This window comes from Neoarius graeffei, chromosome 5, assembly GCF_027579695.1.
Source record: "Neoarius graeffei isolate fNeoGra1 chromosome 5, fNeoGra1.pri, whole genome shotgun sequence".
NCBI classification, from domain to species: Eukaryota; Metazoa; Chordata; class Actinopteri; order Siluriformes; family Ariidae; genus Neoarius; species Neoarius graeffei.
This window is the reverse complement of record NC_083573.1, coordinates 47,059,339-47,084,330: the sequence shown is the minus strand read 5'-3', so window position 1 is coordinate 47,084,330 and position 24,992 is coordinate 47,059,339. Positions and strand designations below refer to the sequence as shown.

General features: G+C 43.7%; 1 protein-coding gene across 2 annotated transcripts in view; it reads right to left on the bottom strand.

Moving 5' to 3' along the window:
• LOC132886775 (CREB-regulated transcription coactivator 2-like) overlaps positions 1 to 24,414 on the bottom strand; it is a 54,424-nt gene extending 30,010 nt beyond the window's left edge. For both annotated transcript variants that reach the window (XM_060921830.1, XM_060921831.1), the window contains exon 1: positions 23,224 to 24,414. In XM_060921830.1, coding sequence (XP_060777813.1) covers positions 23,224 to 23,415 — 192 coding nt within the window. In that variant the 5' untranslated portion in view covers positions 23,416 to 24,414. The remainder of the gene's footprint in view (positions 1 to 23,223) is intronic.
• Between the last annotated feature and the right edge of the window lie 578 nt (positions 24,415 to 24,992).

Here is a 24,992-nt window from a genome sequence, read left to right as displayed (position 1 = left end):
CTTTGTTAACGACCCTGACAGATCTGTAGGAGAACCCAATAGATCTATTCAAAATGAGAACAGAACTGAACAAAAAAAAAAAAAAAAAAAATGCGTTTACGGAACTAATGCAGGTTGGCTGGAGAGAATTAAAAACTGTGTCTGTAGCAAATAAAAAGAACGAATTACACAACGAAATTATAAAAGACATCCAGAGAGAAGGACCTTGTCTATCTAGACATACTGGCCAAACTGAAGGAACAAATGTAGTAATGAACATTACAAACTGCTTGTGGTATTTAGACGGCCGCCAGGACATAATCAAAGAGGCAGTGAAATGCCGAGGACCATCTGTGGTGACGCCTGTTCCTGCACGGTAGGTTTTATAATAAAGTTTTTGTACAAGTTTCAGTTGATTAAACTGTCATATTTTATGAAATGTGTCTGCTTTTGTAATAAAGTACTGAAAGAAAAAGCAAACACAGCATTGTGATTTCTTATCCATCCATATATATATATATATATATATATATATATATATATATATATATATGTGTATGTATGTGTGTGTGTGTGTGTGTGTGTGTGTGTGTGTATATATATATATATATATATATATATATATATATATATATATATATATATATATATTAGTGCTGTCAAGCGATTAAAATATTTAATCGCGATTAATGTTGCGACTGTCATAGTTAACTCGCGATTAATCGCAATTTAATCGCACATTTTTGTCACATGAAAAACCATGTAATTCTCTTATCAGCATAAAAAAGTGAATGGGCTTGCTCACCGTTCGAACTACGGGGGTACTCGGGGGATCCGAGATCCCCTGAAACAGACATGAGATCCCTTGAAAACATGATTTGGGAAATGTTGGGGGGTCTCTAAAATATTGGCAAAATGATGTTTATTGACATAGCAATCGTGTGTAACGGGAAGCATTTGCATATCGGAAGTGAGCGCGCGATGGAGATCCGCGCTCTGAGACAAGCGCAAGCACCCCCCCCAAGGGGAAAAAAGGGACCCCCCCGAAAATATCGGCATAGTTCGAACACTGGTTGTACCAATGTTTTTTTTTTTTATTGCAGAGCATAACACGTCTTGTCACAGCCACTGCAAAGTCGGGCTGGAGCCGCCGATGGGAAAACGAAACCTAAGCCGAGCACCGTGGCTCTTCGGGGGAGGGCAGAGGACTCTGGCTGTGCGGGGCGTGGCATTACAGTCTAGCTGCTATCGTTTTTCTAAGCAAAGTCTCTGTTCCAAGTTCCTGGCAGTTTCAAAAGCAGTTTCAAAACCTACATCATGTCACAGAGCGTTAATCTCGCGATAAAAAAATTATCGCCGTTAAAATTGAGTCAATTTAACGCGTTAATAACGTGATATTTTTGACAGCACTAATATATATCTCCATATTATATATATCCCTATCCATATTATATAAAATAAAAAATCCCTCCCTCCCTACTGAAAATTTTTTTGCTCACCCGGTGGACAGGAAACGGATTTTTTTTAAGGATGGCCTCACTTCATTAACCTTTCGTAAGCGCTTCATCCTGGTCAGAGTGAACGTGGATCCAGAGTCTCTCCCGAGAGTGGGACCTTGCATGGGATGCTAATCCATAGCAGTGAGCCATTCACACACTTATTCACACATGGGGCAATTTATCAGAGCTACTCCGTCTAACTGCATGCTTTCTGGACAATTTGAGAAACCCCACATGAACACGGGGGAGAAGACGTGAAACTCCATACAGACAGCAACCCGAGTTCAAGATCAAACCCTGACGCAGTTGTTTACAGTAGCAGCTCAAATCACAGGCAGGAGACAGGGCACTGTGCCAAACACGATCATGTTACATTACGCTGTGTGAATGAATCACAAGGAACTGAACGTCTATCAGTTCTGTCTTCATTTTATTTTTCAACAGTTCTTTCATTAAACTCCTGTTCCTTGTTAAGCAGTTATAAGAATGCTCAAACAAACAAACAAACAAACAAACACCTCAATTAGTCCTGTCAGAGTTAAGGCGTAAATCACTTGACCACAGTTATTGAAGCTGACCGCAAATATCTTCCAATCTTACGATTGTGCAATCGTCCATTTACGTCGCATAATTACATCATCCAGCTTTTCTAGTTTGATAATCCACAATTAAGAGAGGAAACAATGACTGCTCCTCATTACATTAACCTGAAAACATCAAGCAGACTTTTACACATTCACTTATGAATTAGCTAATTATCTTAACCCTCTTTTTGTCTGTATGGTCGACCTGTAGAATAGTTTTTAAAAAGGATTTACAGTTAAATGTCTGTTCAGCAGAGCTGCTTCAGCATGCTCAGGATACCTATTTCACATTTAAATCAACACTCCTGTAAGGAAATCCCAACAAAATCAGCAAACTAACACGACAGGCTTACATTCAGGTCAAAGTATACAGTACAGGTGTCAGAACAAATTCAACTTTCATCATATTTGCATCGCTACATTTATTTACAGTTTTTAAGATGCTCTTTTTCAACACCTAATGCAAATCTATTGAAACAGATGTTTCCTAAACTCCTATGTCCCTTGAGAAAATGCATGTACAGCGTCTTGTAAAAGTATTCGTCCCCCTTGGTGTTCGTCCTGTTTTGTCGCATTACAAGCTGGAATTAAAATGGATTTTGGGGGGATTAGCACCATTTGATTTACAAAACATGCTTTAAAGGTGAAAATGGTTGTTTTATTGTGACAAACAATAATCAAGATTAAAAAAAAAAAAAGTGTGCATAGGTATTCACTTCCTTTCGTATGAAACCCCTAAATAAGAGCTGCTCCAACCAATTCACTTCATGAGTCACATAATTAGTTGATTAAGATCCACCTGTGTGCAATCAAAGTGTCACATGATCTGTCACATGATGTCTGTATAAATCAACCTGTTCTGGAAGGACCCTGACTCTGCAACACGACTAAGCAAGCAACATGAAAACCAAGGAGCCTCCAAACAGGTCAGAGACAAAGTTGTGAAGAAGTATAGATCAGGGTTGGGTTATAAAAAATATCCCAAACTTTGAATATCCCACAGAGCACCATTAAATCCATTATAGCAAAATGGAAAGAATATGGCACCACTACAAACCTGACAAGAGAAGGCCGCTCACCAAAACTCACAGACCGGGCAAGGAGGGCATTGATCAGAGATGCAACACAGACACCAAAGAGAACTGAAGGAGCTGCAAAGATCCACAGTGGAGATGGGAGTATCTGTCCATAGGACCACTTTAAGCCGTACACTCCACAGAGTGGGGCTTTATGGAAGAGTGACCAGAAAAAAAAAGGTCATTGCTTAAGAAAACACGTTTGGAGTTTGCCCAACAGCATGTGGCAGACTCCCCAAACACATGGAAGAAGATTCTCTGGTCAGATGACCAGATGAAAATTGATCTTTTTGGCCATCATGGGAAATGCCATGTGTGACGCAAACCCAACACCCTGAGAACATCATTCCTACAGTGAAGCATGGTGGTGGCAGCATCATGCTGTGGGGATGTTTTTCATCTGCAGGGACAGGAAAGCTGGTCAGGACTGAAGGAAAGCTGGATGGCACTAAATACAGGGCAATTCTGGGGAAAACCTGTTTGAGTCAGCCAGAGGTTTGAGACTGGGACGAAGGTTCACGTTCCAGCAGGACAATGACCCTAAACATACTGCTAAAGCTACACTGGAGTGGTTTAAAGGGAAACACTTATATATTTTGGAATGGCCTAGTCAAAGCCCAGACCTCAATCCAACTGAGAATCTGTGGCATAACTTGAAGATTGCTGTACACCAACGCAACCCATCTAACTTGAAGGAGCTGGAGCAGGTTTGCCTTGAGGAATGGGCAAAAATCCCAGTGGCTAGATGTGCTAAGCTAATAGAGACATACCTCAAGAGACTTGCAGCTGTAATTGCAGCAAAAGGTAGCTCTATAAAGTATTGACTTTGGGGGGTGAATACCAGTAGCGGCTGGCTTTTGTAAAAGTGAGGGAGGAAGGAATGCTTGGTTGAAGGTCACGGGCCCCAATGCGACCGCACCTGCTGGACCGGCTATAGTTACACGCACGGGTTGAGTTGATAATAGTTGAAAAACCTATCATTTTAACGGGGTGTGTACACTTTTTATAGCTGCTGTACACATTACTTTCAGGTGTTCAACACATCTTTCTCTTTCAAAATTCTCTCAAAATCTTCCGTATTTAATGAAGCAAACCTGGCGGCCATGTTTGTAGCTCAGCCCATGGAAGGGTTTTGCAAGCAAAACATTCACCACGTCCTCTGTTTCCATTACTTTATTCATAGAATATTTATAACATAGTCAATCCACTTCCACCTCGCCGTTCTCACTCTGACTGCCGAAGTGCCCAAGTCACCGGATCTAGAAGTTAAGTTTGATAAGATAACCCCTCCCCCCAGGCAGCTAAGGCCTCTACTTATTGGTTCATTGCGCAACTAGGGCTGCAGCCTATTGGTTGATATTTTGTAGCACTTGTCAGATCTCTTAGCTAGTCCCACCCTCTTAGAGGAGGATTTTCCTCCTCTCTCTCATTGAAGTCTATGTTAACCACGAGCCGCCAGTGCCGGAGACTGTTTGAATCGGAGTGAATGGGAGCCGAAGGGAGGAAGATCCTCCGTGCAGTAATTTCTAATAGCGAGCGATAGGGGGTGCTAATGTAATTTCACCCAGAGAAACAAATATAATGTACATGTCGTATTTGGCAGTAAAATAGTAATATTCAAGGACAGCAATTCATTAAATTGGTCAAGACAATTTCAACTTTTTATTCTTAGAATTTTTAAGGAGGATCTTCCTCCCTCTCCTCACTGGAGAAGCCACCTGTGGTGAATACCTATGCACACTCCAGATTTCTGTTTTTTCATCTTAATTATTGTTTGTGTCACAATAACAACGATTTTCACCTTTAAAGTGATAGGCATGTTGTGTAAATCAAATGGTGATAACCCTCCCCCCCCAAAAAAAAATCAATTTTAATTCCATCTTGTAATGCGACAAAACAGGACGAACACCAAGGGGGATGAACACTTTTGCAAGAGACTGTAAGTTAAAGTGCATATTCTGGACCAATTTTATTATTTTTTAATATGAAAGCATGTCCCTTTACACACTCATCCAGAAGGGTAATTTTGCACAAGGCCGTCTGTCTACAGCAGAAAAAAAAAAAAATAACAAAACACGTCTGGAAAAATCCCAAGCGAGTCTGGAGCCAGATTCGTGACGTTATCTGCGGAAGCGCCAGCAGGCTGCGAGAGCTTTGCACGGTTTCAGTGCACAGCCTGTGTAGACCAAGCGCTCCCATTTCTCTCTCATTGTCCGGTCTTTTGGAAAATGATGAGTACTAACCCCATCATGATTAGTGTTGCTACACCCTCCTACGCTACATCTGTTAACCATTTTAATAATTACGCGATAACGCTGAAGAAATTTGCAGAAAACCACCAGGTCGTTTTCTCATAAACAAACCAGCGCTGACGTAGGATTCAGAAGGAGGCGTCCCGCACGCGACGTCACGAAAATCAATGCTTGCCGGGAAATCCAAATGGCAAGTTTTTTCAGAGGCGGCCCAATTCGCCTCAAATGGCTTGATTTCAACTGAATTTTTCTGGTATTGCGCAAGGTAAAAAAAAAATTGCACAAAATGTGACAGATATTTGACCAAAGTTTAATATAAAATAGGAGAATTACATTGATCTTGCTCCTGAATTTACCCGTGATGTGCACTTTAAGGCACACTTGATGTGCATATTTTTCTTTTCTGTTCTACTGGTATAAGACACACTATGTAGGTTCCAGACAGATTTTGTGTCATACACTACCTGGTAAACACAGTAAATAGGAAGCCAGATGTTTACCATCAGTATCTTTTCATTTAGCTTATATTAGAACATACTGTGTGCTTTGAGGCTCCTGAGTAACAGCCTGGAGATCTCGAGTTTGAATCGAGACAATGTTAGAGCTATCCTACACCAGGAGATCAGAATTAGTCATGCTCTCTGGGTGGGATAGTATTCCTCTCTCCTCAGTCAATCACAGTGACACTAGCCAATCATAGGCTCCTGTGAGCTCACGTGTGCGTAAAAGGGCAGAGAACGCTTTCTTTTGTGTTCTGAGATGCAGCCCTGTGATGCAGCATGAGCAGCAGTTCAGTAAGTTGTGAAGGATGGTTTTGCGTGTTTCGGAGGAAGCATGTGTTGGTCTCGATCCTCTCCAGTTGGTAGCTGCTGTGTGAGAGGAGAGAGCTGGCTAGTGGGTATGAATTGGCCAACACCAAAAGTACTGCATACTGTAAGACAGGGCTTTTCAAAGTGTGGGGCGCGCCCCTCCTGGGGGGCGCCAGAGTTCTTCGGGGGGGGGATGCAACGTCAGGAAAAATAAACCAGAATAAGTTACTATTGCGGACATTTAGTGAACTTCAGCTAGCCTTTACCAGAGACAAAATGGATCGATTTTTAGCACCTAAAGCTACAGTGAGTGAGGAGACAGAGTCTGGGCCAAACAAAAAAAACAGAGCCTCCAGGATGTTGCGATTTGCAACTTCAACGCAAATTCAACCAATCCCCGCGAATTCAGGGCGGTGTTGCAATTATATCCAATCACCGCAACCTTCCCGCAAATTTGACCAATCGTTGGCGTCGTCTTGAGGTGACGTCGACAAACTACTTTCCGCCTTACTTCCGTGTATACATTCAAGAGAAGCAGCATGCGCGCAGTGTTGCCAGATTGGGCGGTTTTAAGTGCATTTTGGCGGGTTTTGAACATATTTTGGGCTGGAAAATGTCAGCAGTATCTGGCAACACTGCATGATGTGCGAGTCAGTGTTTATATAGGCTTAAATTCTGTTACTGAAAGTGTGTTATGTTTACAGTGAAGGACTGTGTGCACTTTACATTATTTTTTACTTAATACAAGAAATTAATGGATGCCAACATTTTTTCCAAAATGGTATTTGATTTTCCATTGTTTAGGCAGCTTCAGCATCATACTGTGAGATTCTGTTCAAATTGTTTTTTTTCTTCTATGAAGCCTGAGCCATTTATTTTATTAGTTTATAATTATTGTTTAATTTAGTCTTCAGGAGAGACTGCCTGCACACGGTACTAGTATTAATAGTTTTTTTTCTTACATGAAAGCTGAGGCATTTATATTTTAAGGTAACTTCATGTTGTGCTGTGAGGTTCTCTGCACTTTAACATTTGAACCAACAGGTGCATTTGGATAAGTAAAGCCTATTTTTCTGCATTTTTGTAGTCCTGCTAATCTTTTATATTGGTAAAGTAGTTTATAGGACCATTTCTCAGTGTCTTTGTTTTTTTAATCAATAGTTTTTCAGTAATAACTTAGTATTTAACATATCACTCAATTTTAATCACAAAAAGAGAAAATCGCAACAATTTCTCGCAACTTTCACTTTCTCCCGCAATGTAATCGCAACAAAAACCTAAAAAACACCGCAACTTTCAGCGCAATTTTTTGGAAAACCCCCCGCAACATCAGACATTTTAGCCCGCAACAATCACAAAAAAGGCCCGAGAGATCCTGGGAGGACTGAAAAAAGACGGAAGTATGACCACGATTATTTAAAGTTTGGATTTTCATGGACTGGATCTGAAGATGCTCCAGTGCCACGGTGTGTTGTCTGCCAAGAGGTGCTCGCTAACGATGCTATGAGATGTTTAAAATGTTTAAAACATCTTGTTTTACAAAGCACAGATGTTTAAAATGTGAAAAAGAAAAAAATAATGTATACAACAACCATTTTTTAAAAATACGAATGGAACATTAAGTATAGCAACAACAAAAATTGTAAGGGGGGGGCGCTGTTGTTTATTCGCTATCCGAGGGGGGGCTGACTCTCCCACACTTTGAAAACCCCTGCTGTAAGAGATGCATAAAACTCACAAAAGAAATTAGCATGTCAATTCATTCGCAGTTAAAATTTCACAAGCTTGACATGCCCACTTCATGTGATATTTGTGTGACATTACTGACCCTTTAATTGGAGTTAATTTCACCATGAAGAAAGCAATTCATCATAGCACTCCGCTCTCAGTAATGATGGACACAAATACCATATCGGCATCGATCTACCACACAGCAGAAGGAAGTTCTATTTTTAACCCAAATGCCAGAAACAATGCTGAGGTCCAAAAAAAGCACATGGTCATTCTTTGCCGGATCGCCTGCTCAAGGCACACGGCTTGCGTTCCACATGCTCTACTGGCACAAAAACCAACGGCAACACATACAACCATGTCAACTAGGCACAGGGGACGAGGACTGCCAAATTTGGACCAGCTGGAATTACCAGACAGCGCCATAATAATGTGATATTAAACAGTGGCGCAGTGAATAAACAGTGGGTTGTTGTTGTTTTTTTTTTCTTCTGGTTATCCATGAGCAACTCTACTGTACAAATGCTTCACTATAAACCTACACAGCAAATTCAGAAGTGTTAAATTTTGGGTGTTAGTGAAATTTGAGCAAAAGTAGAGTTAATTTTACTCTGATAGAGTTAAATCCATTATATTTGACTTCAGTCCGGGTTCGAGCCCCGTGGCCGGCGAGGGCCTTTCTGTATGGAGTTTGCATGTTCTCCCCGTGTCCGCGTGGGTTTCCTCCGGGTGCTCCGGTTTCCCCCACAGTCCAAAGACATGCAGGTTAGGTTAACTGTTGACTCTAAATTGACCGTAGGTGTGAGTGTGAATGGTTGTCTGTGTCTATGTGTCAGCCCTGTGATGACCTGGCGACTTGTCCAGGGTGTACCCCGCCTTTCGCCCATAGTCAGCTGGGATAGGCTCCAGCTTGCCTGCGACCCTGTAGAACAGGATAAAGCGGCTAGAGATAATGAGATGAGATGAGATATTTGACTTCAGTTGATAAGTAGTTGGTATCAAAATCGGGTGTAAAAAACAAAGCGTCACTAAATCAAACCTGTCAGTGTAATTGTATAAATACTAACTCTGAACTTCTAAAGGCCAATTTATGCTGACAACGCAGTCCCCGCAGATGGCGTTGCAGATGGCGTCTGCGTAGCCCCCCCCCCTTCGCAGACGCTCTGCGCGCAACTCCCAAAAATTGTGACCACCGCAGAAGCCTCGCAGACAAGAGGGCTCTGATTGGTCCACTCTACATCCGCTGTACACGCACTTCCGCTTCCCTACTTTCCCGGTTTGGTTTGTTTTCACTATCGCCATTTTTAAAAACACGAGCGAAGATGGAGCAGCACGAAGAGCGGTTGATCAATGAAGTGAGGAAGTACGTACATCTATACGACTCCGGTTCTAGTCATTATATGTAACCGGAGGATAAACACTCCACTAACCACATCCACCAACTACTCCTAGTGATTTCGCGACTTCGCGCCCCCTTGCGTTGTGGCGGTGAATAACATCGCGCACGCCTATTACTCCCCGCTCAGCGATAAATTACAACTGTCTGCGAAAAGCTATCTGCGAAAGCCTTGTCGCAAGAGCATGCAGAGGCCCTAACTCTCAACTCCGATCCTGGGTTTTACACTTGAAGTGTTCATGTCACCCCGCCCACTGCATAGACACACATCGATTGGCTGAAGCCAATTACTGTGTCAAACATTACATTTAGATCCATTTTCAAATGTTTCAACTGCAAGATGGGTCAGAAATTATGGCACTGAGTATCAGATTGGTTTGTTTGTATGCACTGGAACATCCAATGACCTACCTGTATTCAACAAAATCTGTAACATAATTGAAAATTAAACGAGACTTACCTGTAAGCTGAAGTTCGATGATAATTCTACCAAATCCGCAGTGGTACTGAGGGTTAACATGAGATGCACACGCGCCCTGCCGTGAGTCAGACTTCAAAGGTTGTGGACATAATAGTTAGGAATAAATAGGGTTGGGTGAATTAAGGGAGGGCATGTTAACCCTCAGTACCACTGCGGATTTGGTAGAATTATCATCGAACTTCAACTTACAGGTAAGTCTCATTTAATTTTCAATTCTACCAAATCGCAGTGACGTACTTCCGGTTAACATGAGATTTTAAAGCACAATTATGGACACAACCTTCGAAGTCGGACTCACGGCGGCACGCGTGTGCATTTCATGTTAACCGGAAGTACATCACTGCGATTTGGTAGAATATTACATGAACAGCGTGCTTTAATAATAGCCTCTACTGTTGATACACTTTATTTGGATGAACACTTTCATGCATACTGTATACAGGAACAGAGTAATGAACATGCTTTGATTTTTGTTGACCAGTTGACTTACTTTAGACCATTTCAGAAGCAATATTCTAATGAGAGGGAAAGGACATATATTGTTCCATATTGTTACATTTTTTAATGTGACTTCATTTTTTTTGGGGTGCAAATGTTTAATTGTAAAACACAAAATATGTCAACCTTTATTTCAGCAAACTTTAATTTGAAAATCATTTCCAGGAAGAGCTGTATTTACACCTTTTAAGTGTTATGGGGCTAACACTTTTATAGTCAACAAATGATCCTCTGAGAGAGGTAATGTCTAAAGGCCAATTTATGCTGACAACCCAGTCCTCGCAGATGGCGTCGCAGATGGCGTCTGCGTAGCTCCCCCCCCTTCGCAGACGCTCTGCGCGCACCTCCCAAAAATTGTGACCACCGCAGACAGCGTCGCAGACAAGAGGGCTCCGATTGGTCCACTCTACATCCGCTGTACACGCACTTCTGCATCCCTACTTTCCCGGTTTGGTTTGTTTTCACGACGGCCATTTTTAAAAACACGAGCGAAGATGGAGCAGCACGAAGAGCGGTTGATCGAGGAAGTGAGGAAGTACGTACATCTATACGACTCCAGTTCTAGTCATTATAAGTAACTGGAGGATAAACACTCCACTAACCACACCCACCAACTAGGCTACTCCTAGCGATTTCGCGACTTCACGCCCCCTTGCGTTGTGGCGGTGAATAACATCGCGCACGCCTATTACTCCCCGCTCAACGATAAATTACAACTGTCTGCGAAAAGCTATCTGCGAAAGCCTTGTCGCAAGAGCATGCAGAGGCCCTAACACTACATATCAATGTTGAGAAAAACTAACACTGGATGTTGTTAATAAGTGTTAACTTTTAACTCCAAAAAGAGTGAAAAATGACACCAAATTAGTGTTAAGGTACCAACACTGCAAAAAGAGTTAAATTAACACTCATGGGGTGGACCCATATAGACACTTTAAAAGTGTTGAAATTAAATCTGACAGTGTTAATTTGGGTATGCGGATTTTGCTGTGTACATGATATTGTTGTAGTTTTTTTAAAAAAAATTAACAGTGTATAAAGACAAAATGTGAATAATAAAGTTTATACTTCACTCATGCATGAGCAAAACAAGACCATATAAAACAAAGGCAGAGTGCTGCTTGGGCTACTTGAGTTTTACACAGTACAAATGTGCCTCTGACAGCAAATGCTCGTGAAGAAGCGGTGTAACTACACTTCAGAAACTTGGCCGGCGTGAACTACGCTCAGCACCGAGACAAACATCTGAAATATAAATGCCAGTTCAATGCAGCAATCAGATCAATTCTATCAAGTCGTTCAATTCTGGTCTGTATGAAAAGCATTATCTATCTACAACCCCGATTCCAAAAAAGTTGGGACAAAGTACAAATTGTAAATAAAAACGGAATGCAATGATGTGGAAGTTTCAAAATTCCATATTTTATTCAGAATAGAACATAGATGACATATCAAATGTTTAAACTGAGAAAATGTATCATTTAAAGAGAAAAATTAGGTGATTTTAAAATTTCATGACAACACATCTCAAAAAAGTTGGGACAAGGCCATGTTTACCACTGTGAGACATCCCCTTTTCTCTTTACAACAGTCTGTAAACGCCTGGGGACTGAGGAGACAAGTTGCTCAAGTTTAGGGATAGGAATGTTAACCCATTCTTGTCTAATGTAGGATTCTAGTTGCTCAACTGTCTTAGGTCTTTTTTGTCGTATCTTCCGTTTTATGATGCGCCAAATGTTTTCTATGGGTGAAAGATCTGGACTGCAGGCTGGCCAGTTCAGTACCCGGACCCTTCTTCTACGCAGCCATGATGCTGTAATTGATGCAGTATGTGGTTTGGCATTGTCATGTTGGAAAATGCAAGGTCTTCCCTGAAAGAGACGTCGTCTGGATGGGAGCATATGTTGCTCTAGAACCTGGATATACCTTTCAGCATTGATGGCGTCTTTCCAGATGTGTAAGCTGCCCATGCCACATGCACTAATGCAACCCCATACCATCAGAGATGCAGGCTTCTGAACTGAGCGCTGATAACAACTTGGGTCGTCCTTCTCCTCTTTAGTCCGAATGACACGGCGTCCCTGATTTCCATAAAGAACTTCAAATTTTGATTCGTCTGACCACAGAACAGTTTTCCACTTTGCCACAGTCCATTTTAAATGAGCCTTGGCCCAGAGAAGACGTCTGCGCTTCTGGATCATGTTTAGATACGGGTTCTTCTTTGAACTATAGAGTTTTAGCTGGCAACGGCAGATGGCACGGTGAATAGTGTTCACAGATAATGTTCTCTGGAAATATTCCTGAGCCCATTTTGTGATTTCCAATACAGAAGCATGCCTGTATGTGATGCAGTGCCGTCTAAGGGCCCGAAGATCATGGGCACCCAGTATGGTTTTCCGGCCTTGACCCTTACGCACAGAGATTCTTCCAGATTCTCTGAATCTTTTGATGATATTATGCACTGTAGATGATGATATGTTCAAACTCTTTGCAATTTTACACTGTCGAGCTCCTTTCTGATATTGCTCCACTATTTGTCGGCGCAGAATTAGGGGGATTGGTGATCCTCTTCCCAGCTTTACTTCTGAGAGCTGCTGCCACTCCAAGATGCTCTTTTTATACCCAGTCATGTTAATGACCTATTGCCAATTGACCTAATGAGTTGCAATTTGGTCCTCCAGCTCTTCCTTTTTTGTACCTTTAACTTTTCCAGCCTCTTATTGCCCCTGTCCCAACTTTTTTGAGATGTGTTGCTGTCATGAAATTTCAAATGAGCCAATATTTGGCATGAAATTTCAAAATGTCTCACTTTCGACATTTGATATGTTGTCTATGTTCTATTGTGAATACAAGTTTTTGAGATTTGTAAATTATTGCATTCTGTTTTTATTTACAATTTGTACTTTGTCCCAACTTTTTTGGAATCGGGGTTGTATCTTTCCTGGAGGAAAATTGTAGAAATTCTGATAATGCTTGTCAGGAAACAGCACAGGCCTTCATTACGAGAAGAATACATCACTAGCCATGTTTCAGCAAACACACATGATTCTGAGGAGTTAAAAAACAAAACAGCTGTACAGGGTTCTTGTGAGTGCCAGTGAACATTCATAGAGCATTCGATACTACTCCACACAAAATACCACAAGGAACAGCTCCATTCCATCCATCCATCTATCCATTATCTGTAACTGCTTATCCTGTACAGGGCTGTAGGCAAGCTGGAGCCTATCCCAACTGACTATGGGCGAGAGGTGGGGTACACCCTGGACAAGTTGCCAGATCATCATATAGAGACAAACAACCGTTCACACCTACGGTCAGTTTAGAGCCACCAATTAGCCTAACCTGCATGTCTTTGGACTGTGGGGGAAACCGGAGCACCCGGAGGAAACTCACGCAGGCACGGGGAGAACATGCAAACTCTACACAGAAAGGCCCTCGTCAGCCACTGGGCTCGAACCCAGAACCTTCTTGCAGTGAGGCGACAGTGCAAACCACTATACCACTGTGCAGCCACAAAAAACAGCTAAACTAGACAACTAGGTCACATTTTGTCACCGTTTATTTATTCAAACTCCACACAGAAAGGCCCCCGTCAGCCACTGGGCTCGAACCCAGAACCTTCTTGCTATGAGGTGACAGTGCAAACCACTACACCACTGTGACGCCACAAAAAACAGCTAAACTAGACAACTAGGTCACATTTTGTCACTGTTTGTTTATTCAAAAACCTGTGAAACTACATTCAAATTACGCAATCTCTTTCTGGCCTGGTGCCACAAAATCCATTTAGCGGCCCATAATTGCGTATAACTGCTACAGTACTATGCAGCTACAGATCACAGCACACAGCTAGACTCCAGCATTAAATCATTATTTAAAAGTTAATCAGCTCAGCCAAACATGCTGCTTCGAGGGTGAACAGTAAAAACTAATCAGATGAACACATCTGCAGCGAAGCTGGATTTCTGTGAGAAATGATAGTAGCTATACAGTGGTGCCTGAAAGTTTGTGAACCCTTTAGAATTTTCTGTATTTCTGCATAAATATGACCTAAAACATCAGATTTTCACACAAGTCCTAAAAGTAGATAAAGAGAACCCAGTTAAACAAATGAGACAAAAATAATTATACTTGGTCATTTATTTATTGAGGAAAAATGATCCAATATTACATACCTTTAGGACTTGTGTGCAAATGTGATGTTTTAGTTCATATTTATGCAGAAATATAGAAAATTTTAAAGGGCTCACAAACTGTCAAGCACCACTGTATGTAGCTTAATTAGCAAGGGAAGCTAACCGTACTAGCAACAGAGATTTACCTGAGGCACCAACAGTCTCTGTTACTTCCCGCCAAGCTTTATTTTTCTTTACAATCTCTCGGTTTACATTTGCAGATCAAATAACCAGATTCTTTGAGTAAACAGTAAATAGCAAGGCACTATAATTAAGATTGGCCCGAGGAACCATTTGAGCTGATTGACTGGATTTGTGGCTTTGCCGCGTCATACGACAAAGGGTGGTATTATTATTAAGACTATGCTCACGATCCAACAATTCATGATCCCAAACTTGAAAATGCTGAAAATGTGAAGATTTGTAAAATAATGAAGTCCTTTTTTTTTTTAAAAAAAAAGAAAAACACAACACGGGATGGCACGGTTAGCGCTGTCACCTTACAGCAAGAAGGTCTGGGTTCGAGCCCCGTGGCCGGCGAGGGCCTTTCTGTGTGGAGTTTGCATGTTCTTCCCGTGTCCGCGTGGGTTTCCTCCGGGTGCTCCGGTTTCCCCCACAGTCCAAAGACATGCAGGTTAGGTTAACTGGTGACTCTAAATTGACCGTAGGTGTGAATGTGAGTGTGAATGGTTGTCTGTGTCTATGTGTCAGCCCTGTGATGATCTGGCGACTTGTCCAGGGTGTACCCCGCCTTTCGCCTGTAGTCAGCTGGGATAGGCTCCAGCTTGCCTGCGACCCTGTAGAAGGATAAAGCGGCTAGAAATAATGAGATGAGATGAAAAACACAACACTATACACACAAGCGGGTGGTAGAATCTAAACACCAGCACATGGTTTACTGCAAATTCCACCTGAAGACAAGCACAGAGAACTGATAACGTTTTAATAAAACTACATGTGGAAAAAAAAAAAAAAGATTAATTCACAGTACATGCTATTGTGAGAAATTTTATACACACACACACACACACACACACACACACACACACACACAATCAATCTTCCTTATGATTTCAGACAAAAGACTAAGGTTTCACCAGCTGGTAAAACACAACTGCCAAGTCGCACAAAATTCTTCCTCTTTGAAATGAATAAACCATTTTTTCCTCCACCAGGTGATGGTTGGAAAAGGGAATAGCTGTTAGGAAGTGTCGGCTCAACAGTTAAGCCTCTGGGTTAATGATCAGAACGTCTGATGTTCAAACCCCAGCACCGCCAAGCTGCCACTCTTGGGGCCCTTGAGCAAGGCCGCAAACCCTCTGCTCCAGAGGTGCTGCATCACGACTGACCCAAGCTTTCTAACAAGCTGGACTATGTGAAGAAAAAAAAAAAAGTTCAACATACACTGCCCAGCCACAAAAAATTCACACACTAAGATTTTGTTGGACCACGGTGGCATCGTTTCAGCAACCTTATGCAACGTCACAAAATTTACTTCCACCCAGAGTTGCATTAATTTTTCGCTGAGATCTTGTCTTGACCATGAGAAAGTAGAACCACTCTGTAAAGTCTTCTCCAGCACAGCCCAAAGACTCTCAGTTGGGTTAAGGTCAGGACTCTGTGGTGGCCAGTTCATGTGTGAAAATGATTGCTCATGCTTCCTGAACCACTCTTTCACAATCTGAGCCATAATTTTACGCCTGCGCCATCAGGGAAGGAAAAACCCATTGATGTGAGAACCTGGTCTTTCATATCGTCAGCTGACTTCATCTTATTGCCCCATAATGTTGCTGAGCCTTGACATGACCAACTGAAACAACCCCAGATCCCAACGCTGTCTCCTCAGGCTTGTACAGTGGCCACTATGCATGATGGATTCATCGCTTCATGTGTTTCCCTTCTTACCCTGACACACCCATCACTCAGGAACAGGCTAAATCTGGACTTATCAAACCACATGACCTTTTTCCATTGCTCCAGAGTCCAATCTTTGCGCTCCCTAGCAAATTGAAGCCATTTCTTTCAATTAGCCTCATTATCAAGTGGTTTCCTTTTGGCCACACAGCTGTTTAGTCTCAATCCTGCCAGTTCTCGTCACACTGTGAGAGTGTGGAAATGCTCTTAATTTCACTGTTAAACACAGTCGTGACTTCAGCTGTCAATTTTTTATGATTCAACTTCCCCAAGCATTCAAATGATCTCTGATCATGGTCAGTCAAGAGGTGTTTCTGACCACATTTCTTCCAGGAAGTTGATGGTTCACCACTACCCTTCCAGGTTTTAATAATGCGTTGGACAGTTCTTAACCCAATTATAGTCATTTCAGTAATCTCCTTAGTTGTTTTCTTTGCTTGATGCAGGCCAAGAATTTGACCTTTTTGAAACACAGTAACATCTTTTCCATTAGCACAGGATACATAATCATCATCATCATCTTCTTTCAGTTTTATGGCGGTTGGCAACTAGCTTCAATGGTGCATTACTGCCACCAGCTGGCCTGGGGTGTGGTACTTGAGTTTAACCTTTCCAAGTATGAGGCAAAACAAAAACAAACAAAAATAAATAAATAAATAATTAGACCTGTGTTCCTTAAGAAGCTAAATACATCAGGATACATCTTCTGACATGCTTGTTTTAAAAATGAGAAACTACTCACTGCATCAATTAGGGTTAAAAGAATTGTTGCCAGCTGAAACAATCACTGCAGTAATTATCCAATCAAAGGCTCTTAAGTATTTGCTTATTTAAATCCAAATGGCAACTTTATAGGAGGACTTTCACATGACATCATCGCAACTGCAGATTTGTTTACGGCAGGGGTGTCAAACCTGATCCATAAAGGGCCTTGTGGCTGCAGGTTTTCATTCCAGCCATGCAGCAGCACACCTGACTTGGCTCATTCAATCAACTGAACTGTCTTCACACAGTCAAATACTTGCAGCCACACCCACCCTTGATTAAAGGGTGGGTGTGTCAGTTGATTGAATAAGCCAAATCAGGGTGCTGCTGCATGGCTGGAATGAAAACCTGCAGCCACACGGCCCTTTATGGATCAGGTTTGACACCCCTGGTTTACGGGGTCATATTGCCTGGCAAGCTTTGTGTTTTACAATGACCGGTACAAGTGTATGTAAGCAAAATTCAGTACACATCTGCAGACAAACTTGTAGAAGTTACATCTTAAGAAAAAAAAATCCAAAGACCTATAGTGCTGTTGGATGTAATAACAGATGTGGAGATCAGCCTGGTTTAACTTTTCACCACTTCCCCACGAACCCAGAAAGATGAGAAAAGTGGCGAGCTGCAGTTAAACAGGAAGACTGAATGATAAAATATTCGTGTGTGTGTGGAGAATATTTTATATCAGGTTAGTTGTAAAAGCTCTGTGCAGCATTAAAATACAAATCTGGATGTGGGCTTTGGACACAATATATTTTATTAGACCTAACGCTTGGCTCAACTAGCAGCACGTTTGTTATGTACTGATAATGTAGACTCGGCTAAAAACACCATAAAATATGCCAGATTTGGCTTATTTATTACTGTTACAAGTCCACATTTGAGCTTACCTTTATCATAAATTAGGAATTTCCCATAACATTCCGGCACAAAACTTGCCTCGAGATATTGGTAGGCATCTGTACTTTTGTAAGCCTTTAGCATCTCTGGTGTATTCAGAAGTCCATCCATCCATTATCTGTAGCCACTTATCCTGTTCTTCAGGGTCGCAGGCAAGCTGGAGCCTATCCCAGCTGACTACGGGCGAAAGGCGGGGTACACCCTGGACAAGTCGCCAGGTCATCACAGGGCTGATACATATGCCGCTCTTCCACTACCAACGCGGCTGAGTCGGGCTGAGCCGTGCCGTGCTGAGTCGAGCTGAGTGGGGCTGTTGGAGTTGCATTTCGACTACAACCGCGCTGAACCGTGCTGGCTGGAAGTGGGTGGACACATTGGGTGGAGTTAGCGAAAGTGGGTGGACGTCAGGTGATGTCGTTAAGAAGCGCAAACAGTGACATCAGTGAGCTTTTAAGCGGTAGTCTCTCGACCCGAATAGTAAACAATAAACATGGAGGACATGGAGTCGTTAGTGTTGCTGGTCTTGGTGCTGTGGCTTGTTGTCACCGACAACGCCAACAGATACTGGCAAGAGCGTATAGATGAGGCGAGGCGCATAAGGCTTCAGAAATTCTAGTAATTCGTAATTCTTCTCCTTCCGGGTTTGCGGTGTTTACAGATCCCAGCGCGCTCGCGGGGCGTGTGTGGGCATGTGAGGACACTCCTCCTCACCAATCAGTGCACAGGGGAGTGTCTGCTCACGCCCCCAGCCTCACTCGGCACGGCTTGGCTCGCTTCAGCCCCACTCCAAAACGGTGCGAGTTTTAGGGGCTAAGCAGGGCTGAAGCGAGCTGAGTCGTGCTGGTTTTTGGTAGTCGAAACGCGAGCCATGTCGGGCTGAAGTGAGCTGAAGCGAGCTGAAGTGAGCTGAAAAAGGGTAGTGGAAAAGGGCCAATAGACACAGACAACCATTCACACTCACATTCACACCTACGGTCAATTTAGAGTCACCAGTTAACCTAACCTGCATGTCTTTGGACTGTGGGGGAAACCGGAGCACCCGGAGGAAACCCACGCGGACACGGGGAGAACATGCAAACTCCACACAGAAAGGCCCTTGCCGGCCGCTGGGCTCGAACCCAGAACCTTCTTGCTGTGAGGCGACAGTGCTAACCACTACACCACCGTGCCGCCCGTATTCAGAAGTCCCAAATACTAAATAGTTCAGGATGTTGTAGTGTCCCAAATCCGGTAGCTGGTTTGCCGAACACTTTTCAAGTGGAATAAATACATTTGTGGGTAAATTAAGATGATGCAGCCTTTATTTTTGATTTGTTGCATGTAAACTCAAGCACAACGAAATTCCTCCTCGGCATTTAAAGTACATATCATGGGTAAATTCAGGAGCAAGATCAATGTAATTCTCCTATTTTATATTAAACTTTGGTCATATATCTGTCACATTTTGCATTCTCTGCAATTTTTTTCCTTGCACAATACCAGAAAAATTCAGTTGAAATCAAGCCATTTGAGGCGAATTGGTCCGCCTCTGAAAAAACTTGGCATTTGGATTTCCCAGCAAACGTTGATTTTCGTGACATCCCTAGTGCGGGACGCCTCCTTCTGAATCCTACGTCAGCACTGGTTTGTTTATGAGAAAACGACCTGGTGGTTTTCTGCAAATTTCTTCAATGTTATCGCGTAATTATTAAAATGGTTAACAGATGTATTGTAGGAGGGTGTAGCAACACCAATCATGATGGGATTAGTACTCATCGTTTCCCAAAAGACCGGACAATGAGAGAGAAATGGGAGCGCTTGGTCTACACAGGCTGTGCACTGAAACCGTGCAAAGCTCTCTCAGCCTGCTGGCGTTTCCGCAGGTGACGTCACGAATCTGGCTCCAGACTCGCTTGGGATTTTTCCAGACGTGTTTTGTTATTTTATTTTTTTCTGCTGCAGACAGACGGCCTTGTGCAAAATTACCCTTCTGGATGAGTGTGTAAAGGGACATACTTTCATCTCATCTCATCTCATTATCTGTAGCCGCTTTATCCTTCTACAGGGTCGCAGGCAAGCTGGAGCCTATCCCAGCTGACTACGGGCGAAAGGCGGGGTACACCCTGGACAAGTCGCCAGGTCATCACAGGGCTGACACAGACAACCATTCACACTCACATTCACACCTACGGTCAATTTAGAGTCACCAGTTAACCTAACCTGCATGTCTTTGGACTGTGGGGGAAACCGGAGCACCCGGAGGAAACCCACGCGGACACGGGGAGAACATGCAAACTCCACACAGAAAGGCCCTCGCCGGCCACGGGGCTCAAACCCAGACCTTCTTGCTGTGAGGCGACAGTGCTAACCACTACACCACCGTGCCGCCCGTATTCAGAAGTCCCAAATACTAAATAGTTCAGGATGTTGTAGTGTCCCAAATCCGGTAGCTGGTTTGCCGAACACTTTTCAAGTGGAATAAATACATTTGTGGGTAAATTAAGATGATGCAGCCTTTATTTTTGATTTGTTGCATGTAAACTCAAGCACAACGAAATTCCTCCTCGGCATTTAAAGTACATATCATGGGTAAATTCAGGAGCAAGATCAATGTAATTCTCCTATTTTATATTAAACTTTGGTCATATATCTGTCACATTTTGCATTCTCTGCAATTTTTTTCCTTGCACAATACCAGAAAAATTCAGTTGAAATCAAGCCATTTGAGGCGAATTGGTCCGCCTCTGAAAAAACTTGGCATTTGGATTTCCCAGCAAACGTTGATTTTCGTGACATCCCTAGTGCGGGACGCCTCCTTCTGAATCCTACGTCAGCACTGGTTTGTTTATGAGAAAACGACCTGGTGGTTTTCTGCAAATTTCTTCAATGTTATCGCGTAATTATTAAAATGGTTAACAGATGTATTGTAGGAGGGTGTAGCAACACCAATCATGATGGGATTAGTACTCATCGTTTCCCAAAAGACCGGACAATGAGAGAGAAATGGGAGCGCTTGGTCTACACAGGCTGTGCACTGAAACCGTGCAAAGCTCTCTCAGCCTGCTGGCGTTTCCGCAGGTGACGTCACGAATCTGGCTCCAGACTCGCTTGGGATTTTTCCAGACGTGTTTTGTTATTTTATTTTTTTCTGCTGCAGACAGACGGCCTTGTGCAAAATTACCCTTCTGGATGAGTGTGTAAAGGGACATACTTTCATCTCATCTCATCTCATTATCTGTAGCCGCTTTATCCTTCTACAGGGTCGCAGGCAAGCTGGAGCCTATCCCAGCTGACTACGGGCGAAAGGCGGGGTACACCCTGGACAAGTCGCCAGGTCATCACAGGGCTGACACAGACAACCATTCACACTCACATTCACACCTACGGTCAATTTAGAGTCACCAGTTAACCTAACCTGCATGTCTTTGGACTGTGGGGGAAACCGGAGCACCCGGAGGAAACCCACGCGGACACGGGGAGAACATGCAAACTCCACACAGAAAGGCCCTCGCCGGCCACGGGGCTCAAACCCAGACCTTCTTGCTGTGAGGCGACTGTGCTAACCACTACACCACCGTGCCACCCACATACTTTCATATTAAAAAAAAAAGGAAATTGGTCCAGAATATGCAGTTTAACCCATCTGAAGTGGTGAACAAGCATGCACGCATGCATACAGAGAGAGAGAGAGAGAGAGAATGTGCAGTAGGCAGAATAAATAATAAATAAAAACGTTTGTAGGTAAATTATCTGGACCTGCGATGCCTGCATGTTGCAGCTTTTCGATGTAGCATGATCTGCTGGTAAATTTTTAATCGTTTCAGAGAGAGACTGTACCAACTGCAGTCATTTCAATTTTCATTATTAACTGTCACAGTGGGGCGGCACGGTGGTGTAGTGGTTAGCGCTGTCGCCTCACAGCAAGAAGGTCCGGGTTCGAGCCCCGTGGCCGGCGAGGGCCTTTCTGTGCGGAGTTTGCATGTTCTCCCCGTGTCCGCGTGGGTTTCCTCTGGGTGCTCCGGTTTCCCCCACAGTCCAAAGACATGCAGGTTAGGTTAACTGGTGACTCTAAATTGACCGTAGGTGTGAATGTGAATGGTTGTCTGTGTCTGTGTCAGCCCTGTGATGACCTGGCGACTTGTCCAGGGTGTACCCCGCCTTTCGCCCGTAGTCAGCTGGGATAGGCTCCAGCTTGCCTGCGACCCTGTAGAACAGGATAATGTTTGCCCGGCAATATGGCGGACGCTGCGTGAAAAACAAAAATCTGTGACGTCAGTGAAAGTCCTTCCTAGAGCATGGTCTGGGCCTGTGGGCGGGACTTGTGTTTTATAGAGAGTATTTTATTGGACGAACACAAAATGAGTACAGGATGAGTCATGGGGGGAAAACGTGATGTTTTGCTCTGAGTATAAAATAAAAACGAGGGCATCTTTTTCTCTGTATACTGTCCATGAAGCTCTCAAACATCTATTTTAATCGCAGGAGAATTTAAATAGTCGAAGCTGTCGGCATGTTGTGAGCTCAGTGAAGCGATAAATCACAGCGAGCGGCTCCGCTCTCAGCACTGCACTCGGCTAGCAGGTTTATTAGCCGCAGTTCCTGTACTCCGTTTACTGCGGAAAAGTTACAGCCAGCTAACATTACACTGCACTACACAGTCGTTTAGCTGTTAATGAACTCAGCGCTACAGTAAATCCATATTCCTTTATAAACATTATTCCTGTCAGGGAGCAACACAGCTAGCGAGCTTCTGCTGTTAGCAAACATGCTAACCAAACAGCCAGCTCTCTAACGTTAGCTTCCTGCTTCTGTCTGTGCGAGCGAGTTTATAACACGCACTGGCTTCTTGCTTTCCCTGTTTATTATCCCCGAAGTCATTAGGACTTTTTGAAAGCTTACATGGTTCAGGTTTTAGCCTTCAAGGTAAGAAAAAGGGTCAAAACTTGTTATCTCCCAACCGCAACTAGCCACATCACAACATATTAACTCGCTAGCTGTTAGCTGTGGAGTTAGCATGCCTTTGAAGTGCAGGTTTCTTCCTGTAAACACCATCCGTGGTGTATCTTAATCATTATATTATCACATAATAAGGAACATAGTTTTAGACCAACTCGTCCGTGTATCTGTTTATTTAGCAGGCCTAAGCTCCAAGGCTCATCCTGCTGCTGCTGCTGCTGCTTACCCGGGTGGAGGTGATGTCCATCATGACCTCCTGGAAGGCAGCAGTCTCCTCGGCCTGGCGCTGAGTGTGTAAGGCGATTTTCTCACTGAACTTTCGAGGGTTGGATGCTCCAGATCCCGGAGCGCCACCGGGTCCGCAAGCTCCAGCACCCGCGGCGGACATCTTCTCCAAGCCGCTGTGTTGAGCGCACATCCAGGGCGAGTGTTCAGCCTACCGAGTGAAGAGGAGGGCTTTCACAAGGGAGTGGGGAGTGACGGAGAGAGTCCAACTCGAGGGCGCGATCAACACACACACACACACTTTACTTAAAGGCCCGGTCACACAGCGCTTTACGGCTTTATCACGGCCAAAACCCGTCAAAAAGTGCTCTCCCGTGAAGCAGACGATGTTGTTCGTGTTGATGTCGAACTTAAGACGTGTTACAGTCGATATACAGACGTGACAGGACGCAGGGGAAAATCGGAACGGCGTCGGACGCGGCAAAAAGTTTTGGACTGCTCAAAACTTTAGACCGCGGACAACCACGGCCGGCACACGTGGTAAAGACGTGCAACACACGTGAAAAACACGTGATAATCAGTGTCCCGGCCGTTATTAAAACTTGGGGAGACGTGGTAAGACGCGAAAGTTTGGCGGTCTATCACGGGCAGAGCACGGTCATCGGACGGGTGTTACGCGTTGGTATCACGGGATATAGCGTGTGTTTAGCGGCTTATCACTGAGAAATGGATTTTTCCGCGTACATACCACTGTCTAAGCCCGTTAAACGACGTCTCAAACAAGTTCTAAATTCGATTGATCACTGTCTAATCACTTCTGCATCACTTCTGATTTGCGGCATGTAAATACCGTAATTTTCTGAGACCTCGGCACTTGCAGTCTAGATGTCAAGGGGTGAACATGAACCCTCAACGCTGTGATGTCCTCATCTTAATGCTCCAGCACCAACAGAACCAACTGATACAGGCTCAACATATCCTACCGCTTTTATATGCGCAGCAAGCCGCTCTTCCAACGACGCTGAGCCGCGGTTACCCGTGATTTGACAGTGCTGCAGCAGTGAAACAGCCGCCGACGGCCATACCCCGTACAAAGCACGGCAAAGCCAAAAATTGACCAAAAATTACCACTTACGACCACGTCCACCAGATTTTTGTATCTTTTTGTACGTGATAAAGCCGTAAAGCGCTGTGTGACCGGGCCTTTAGGATGCTCAGAAATACTCCACATACTTCCCCTTGCATCATCGTGCGTAAGAAGCGACAGTACAATGCAGGGAGTGTCTCAGACCTCAGACACATGTAACCGCTGCTCTTGGCACGCTTCATTACAGAGACATAGGGAAATAAATATTACACACAGGGCTGGGCAATCTGATGTAATATCTCTACCGTGATAAATTACGGGCGGCACGGTGGTGTGGCCTCACAGCAAGAAGGTCCGGGTTCGAGCCCCGTGGCCGGCGAGGGCCTTTCTGTGCGGAGTTTGCATGTTCTCCCCGTGGGTTTCCTCCGGGTGCTCCGGTTTCCCCCACAGTCCAAAGACATGCAGGTTAGGTTAACTCATTCTCATCTCATTATCTGTAGCCGCTTTATCCTGTTCTACAGGGTCGCAGGCAAGCTGGAGCCTATCCCAGCTGACTACGGGCGAAAGGCGGGGTACACCCTGGACAAGTCGCCAGGTCATCACAGGGCTGACACATAGACAAACAACCATTCACACTCACATTCACACCTACGGTCAATTTAGAGTCACCAGTTAACCTAACC